Source organism: Vicia villosa, linkage group LG5, assembly GCF_029867415.1.
Source record: "Vicia villosa cultivar HV-30 ecotype Madison, WI linkage group LG5, Vvil1.0, whole genome shotgun sequence".
Classification (NCBI taxonomy): Eukaryota; Viridiplantae; Streptophyta; class Magnoliopsida; order Fabales; family Fabaceae; genus Vicia; species Vicia villosa.
Window position 1 is genome coordinate 3,678,440 of NC_081184.1, and position 6,000 is coordinate 3,684,439.

A 6,000-nucleotide genomic window follows, 5' to 3' on the forward strand; every position below is an offset into this window, starting at 1 on the left:
AAATCTCATATTTTTATATTTGAAATTAATATTATTCTTATATCATATTTTCACATTTATGAAATAAATTTCTAAAATTATAAAAATAAATAAAGAAATAAAATTTTAACGGGTTAAGTTCATCATTGATCAAAAGATTGAATTTTGCTTCTTCTTTCAAAAGTTGAGTTAATTTTAATAAAAAATTTGAACTAACTGTTTATAATTCTTACTAATAACTATATTAAGATTATTATAAACTAAATGAAACTATATAGAGATCAAAAGATAGGAAGAGAAGAGAACAAGCAACATTGTATTATATTCTTCTAAGAGGATGAACTTTACATTGTAATATGAGTCTTATTTATAGGATCTAAGGGAGGTAGAAAATCATGTACATTAAAGTGGAATAGGAAGATTGAACAATAAAAAGAGGGATGGACATCCACTAGTATAAATGTTTATAACACTCCCCCTTGGATGTCCATCGAGGATATGCCTCGTTAAAACCTTACTACAAAAAAACGAATGGGAAAAAAATCTAGTGAAGGAAAAAGAGTACAATATCCTTTTGATTTCTCCCCCTCAATTGAACAGTCATTTCTTCGATGAAGACCAATCTTGTGTACTAGTTGATTAAAAATTCTGCTTGGGAGTGACTTTGTGAAAAGGTCTGCAAGGTTATCACATGAATAGATTTGTTGGATGCTTATATCACCATTCTTTTGGAGATCATGAGTAAAGAAGAACTTTGGGGAAATGTGTTTTGTCCGGTCTCCTTTAATGTAACCATCTTTCAATTGAGTGATGCATGCGGTATTATCTTCATATATGATCGTTGTATTAAATTTTTCAAAAGATAAACCACAAGTATTTTGGATGTGCTGAATTAAGGATCTCAACCAAACGCATTCTCGACTTGCCTCATGTAATGCTAAAAGTTCTGCATGATTAGATGATGTTGATGGTATGGTTTGTTTCACCGATCTCCATGAAATAGTTGTACCCCCACATGTAAACAAATAACCAGTTTGTGATCTACCATTATGAGGATCTGACAAGTAACTTGCATCTGCATAACCTGTTAATTCGAATTGGGATACTTTTGTATAAAACAAACCCATGTCTATTGTACCTCTAAGGTAACGAAGTATATGTTTGACTCTGTTCCAATGTCTTTGTGTAGGTGAAGAACTGTATCTTGCTAATAGATTTACAGCAAATGATATATCAGGACGTGTATAATTAGCAAGGTACATTAGTGCTCCAATTGCACTGAGATATGGTACTTCAGGACCTAGCAATTCTTCATCCTTTTCTCGAGGTCTGAAAGGATCTTTCTCCACATCTAATGATCTAACAACCATTGGAGTAGACAACGAATGACTTTTGTCCATATAGAAGCGTTTTAACACTTTTTCTATATAGTCTTCTTGATGTACACATATTCCTTTGTCCAAATGTTCAATTTGCAAACGTAGACATAATTTTGTCTTTCCTAGGTCCTTCATCTCAAACTCTTTCTTTAAACAACTCATAGCTTTTGGGAGCTCTTCAGGAGTTCCAATAATATTTATGTCATCCACATAAACAGCTATTATTGCGAATTCCTTTCCTAATCTTTTTTAAAAAATACAAGGACAAATGGAGTTATTTGTATATCCTTCTCTAAGAAAATATTCACTGAGGCGGTTATACCACATTCGTCTAGACTGTTTCAGCCCATAGAGAGACTTGTTCAATCTTATGCAGTAGCGCTCTCGAGATTCGGAGTTGTGTGCATCTGGTACATTGAACCCTTCAGGGAGTTTCATGTAAATTTCACTATCAAGTGAACCATACAGATAAGTTGTTACAACATCCATCATGTGCAAATTAAGCCCTTCATGTGCTACTAGGCTTATTAGATATCGAAAAGTGCTTGCATTCATTACAGGTGAATATGTCTCATCAAAATCAATTCCAGGTCTTTGGGAAAATCCTTGAGCGACAAATCGAGCTTTGTATCTCACAATTTCACCTTTTTCATTTCGTTTTCGTACGAAAACCCATCTGTATCCAACTGGCTTCACACCTTCAGGTGTTCGGACTACAGGTCCAAAAACTTGTCTTTTATAGAGTGAGTTTAATTCTGCTTCAATTGCATCCTTCCATTTTGGCCAGTCCTCACTTTGTCTACAAATTTTGATAGACGTTGGTTCCTCATCCTCCTTGCCATTTATCTCATTTAGCGCTATATTGTATGCAAAAACATCATCAATGTCGACTTCGTTTCAATTCCATTGTATTTCATTTTGGACATAATTTATCGAGATCTCTTTATTTTCATGAGTTTCAGGTACCTGATCAATCTCTTGTAGAGATGAAGTGTCTATTATGTCTGACAAGTCTTTTAGATTTTCTAAATCCTCACTTAGGCCATCTTTATTCTTAGCTCCCTTTCTTGTTCGAGGATTTTTATCTTTGGAACCGATTGGTCTACCACGCTTCAGGCGTGATTGAGACTCATTAGATTGTCCAACAGGGATATCAATTTTTATTGGAGCATTTGCAGCTGGTATATATGATTTAATCACACCTTTTGGATCAGTGAACGCATTTGGCAATTGATTTGCTAAGTTTTGCAGGTGAATTATCTTTTGAACTTCTAGTTCACATTGTTTTGTTCGAGGATCAAGATGAGATAATGATAATTCATTCCAACTGATATCTTTTCCAGCTTCTTATTCTCTCCCCCTAATGATGGAAAATTTGATTCATCAAAATGACAATCAGCAAAACGAGCAGTGAATAAATCTCCTGTTGTTGGTTCAAGGTACTTTATAATAGACGGAGATTCATATCCAACATATATTCCCATCCTCCTTTGAGGACCCATCTTATTGTGATGTGGTAGAGAAATTGCAACATACACCGCACATCCAAAAATTCTTAGATGAGAAATATTAGGTTCTTTACCAAAAACTAATTGTAAAGGGGAAGAGGTGTGGTAAATCGTTGGCCTGATGCGAATTAATGTTGCAGCATGCAAAATTACATGTCCCCAAGCAGAAACTGGGAGCTTGCATCTCATAATCAGTGGTCTTGCAATTAATTTTATTCATTTAATAAATGATTCTGTAAGTCCATTTTGTGTATGAACATGTGCTACTGGGTGTTCAATGTCAATCCCAATAGACATACAATACTCATTAAATGCTTGAGATGAAAATTCTGCAGCATTATCAAGGCGAATTTTCTTGACAGGATAATCGGGGAAATGAGCTCTTATTTGAATCAGTTGAGCTAGCAATCTCGCAAACGCCTGGTTATGAGTTGACAACAAACAAACATGTGACCATCTAGTTGATACATCAATTAAAACCATAAAATATCTAAATGGTCCACATGATGGGTGTATTGGCCCACAAATATCACCATGTATAGGCTCTAAAAAACTGATAGATTCATTTCCAATTTTTGTTGGTGATGGCCGAATTATCAACTTCCCCTATGAGCAAGAGCTGCATGAGAACTTATTCGATTGAATAATTTCTCTACTCATTAATTGATGACCGCATGAATTTTCAATTATTTTTCGCATCATTATATAACCGAGATGGCCCAACCGGTCATGCCAAATTAGAAATTTATCATTATTTGTAAACTTCTGGTTTACAGTTGCATGTGCTTTAGTTGTACTAATATAAGTGTAGTACATGTCAGAGGATAAAGCCGATAGCTTTTCCATTACACATTTTGTGTCTGAATTGTATTTTGTAATACACAGATGTTCAATCCCTCCATCATCTCCTGTTTCAATATGGTATCCATTTAGGTGGATATCTTTGGAACTTAATAAATTTCTATGGGACTTGGGGGAATATAATGCATTATCAATGTGCAATATTGTTCCACCATGTAACAACATATGGGTTCTTCCATAGCCTTCAATTATTTTTGAGGTGCCGGAAATAGTACTGACATCAGTTTTTCGATTCACTAAATTAGAGAAATATCTTTTATGCTTGAGAATTGTGTGGGTTGTTGAACTGTCAGCAAGACACATATCTTCATTACTGGAGCTAGTGTCCATATTCATTCTAAGAACAATAATTTTTTTTTAACAATAAGTTATAAGCGCACATTAAAAACACAAATTATTTAAATAGTAAATTATGTAAACAAACAAGTAGAAAACACACTTTATTGTTATTAGAAAATAAAATTCAAAACATCCATAAAACTTAAAAAGAAAATTTCCATAAATTTTATTTCTTGACACTTCCGTCTCCAATAAGGTGATCATTTTTTCCATCTGTATCAGCAAAGAAGTCACCAATATCTAAATGGGTAACATCCATATTACCGTAATCTGGATCATCATCTTCATTAGCAAAGTGAGTCTCGATCCTTTCCTTTTTATTTTTCAGTGACTTTTGATAAAGATCAACAAGGTGTTTTGGAGTACGACAAGTGCGACTCCAATGACCTTTTCCTCCACAACGATAGCAAATATTTTCATTTGTTTTGCTACTCTGGCCCTCTTTTTCATTCTTTTTAATATTTTTCCACTTCGGGTGGAAATATGTGTTTTTATGATTCCCATTGAGACCACGATCAAAACCAAGACCATGAGCATAATTACGACCACGACCACAGGTGTATGCACGACCGCGACCATGATTTTTTCTATAGTGGTTGTGCCTTGCCACATTCACGTCTGGGAATGGAGTTGTACCAGTGGGACGGACCTCGTGATTTTTCATCAATAGTTCATTATTTTACTCAGTCACAAGAAGACAATATATTAGGTAAGAATATTTAATAAACCCCTTTTTCTCGATACTGCTGCTGCAGGAGCGCATTGGATGCATGAAAGGTGGAAAATATTTTTTCTAGCATATCTTCATCAATTACTTTTTCTCCACATAATAATAACTTAGAAGTTTTTCTGAACATTGCAGAATTATAATCACTTGTACTTTTAAAATCCAGCAAACGTAAATGCATCCATTCATATCGAGCTTTTGGTAGGATAACCGTTTTTTGATGATCATATCTATCTTTCAAATTTTTCCACAAGACATGTGGGTCAGTTACAGTAAGATACTCATTTTTAAGATCCTCGTGAAGGTGACGACGAAGGAATATCATGACTTTTGCCTTTTGTTGGTCAGATGATTTATTTCCTTCTTTAATAGTGTCACCGTCGTAACCTTCTGCGCTTAAATAAATTTGGGCGTCTAGGGCCCATGTCAAATAATTCTTTCCCGAAATATCAAGAGCCCCAAAATCCAATTTTGTAAGATTTGACATACTTAGTAGTGCTATCATAAAAATAAAAGAAAAAAAATATTATAATGAGATAATTATCATAAAGGCAATATTAAATATTAATATTTAAAATAATACTTTTGTAAATTCTAATATTTAGAAATAACACAATAGTAAACTAGATTGTCACATTAGTCTTAAAATTATTTGTTTTTTTTTTTATAAAAAAATTATCAATTTAGTGACAAAATACATCTTACATATACAAAAAAAAGTAATAATAAATAAAGCATTATGAGTTTTTCATGAACTATACAATATTATTTCGCTATCCTTCAGGGATGCTTTGCTTTTGTTACAAACAATGATCTAAAAATTATAACCATCTTTCTGGGATGCGTTAAAATTATAACCATCCTTCTGGGATGCAAAAAGTTATTTCTTCTTTCTCTAATTCAATTCCACCGAATAAACAAAAATAATTTTGTCATGTTTTAAGCCAAATCCACCTTTTAATCCTTTGACACAATTAAATTTATTTGTGCACTATCCATCAAAATTGGAATCATTGTAAAGTCACATGTGTTATCCACAACCTCAACAACATCAACCCAATCAACCCATCTTACGTAAAGTTGAGTTGCTACCTGAGATTTTTTTTATATAATATTCTTAAACATACATCAATTCTATGACAAATAAAATTACATAATCTTAACCATAAAATTACAATAAAATCATTGAACAATAAAATTACAAAAT

General features: G+C 33.2%; 2 protein-coding genes across 2 annotated transcripts; both read right to left on the reverse strand.

Annotated features, from left to right (window-relative positions):
- Window positions 1-4,232: 4,232 nt before the first annotated feature.
- Window positions 4,233-4,730, reverse strand: LOC131603123 (uncharacterized). Its single transcript, XM_058875382.1, has one exon. It carries the CDS (start codon window positions 4,728-4,730, stop codon window positions 4,233-4,235), a length of 498 nt encoding a protein of 165 aa, XP_058731365.1.
- A 55-nt stretch (window positions 4,731-4,785) lies between these two features.
- LOC131603133 (uncharacterized) lies at window positions 4,786-5,280 on the reverse strand. Its single transcript, XM_058875391.1, has one exon. The coding sequence runs from the start codon at window positions 5,278-5,280 to the stop codon at window positions 4,786-4,788; it is 495 nt and encodes a 164-aa protein (XP_058731374.1).
- Window positions 5,281-6,000: the final 720 nt, after the last annotated feature.

Excerpts from the sequence above, each read along its gene's own strand:
- LOC131603123 (XM_058875382.1), bottom strand. The coding sequence starts at position 4,730 with ATGAAAAATCACGAGGTCCGTCCCACTGGTACAACTCCATTCCCAGAC.
- LOC131603133 (XM_058875391.1), bottom strand. The coding sequence starts at position 5,280 with ATGTCAAATCTTACAAAATTGGATTTTGGGGCTCTTGATATTTCGGGA.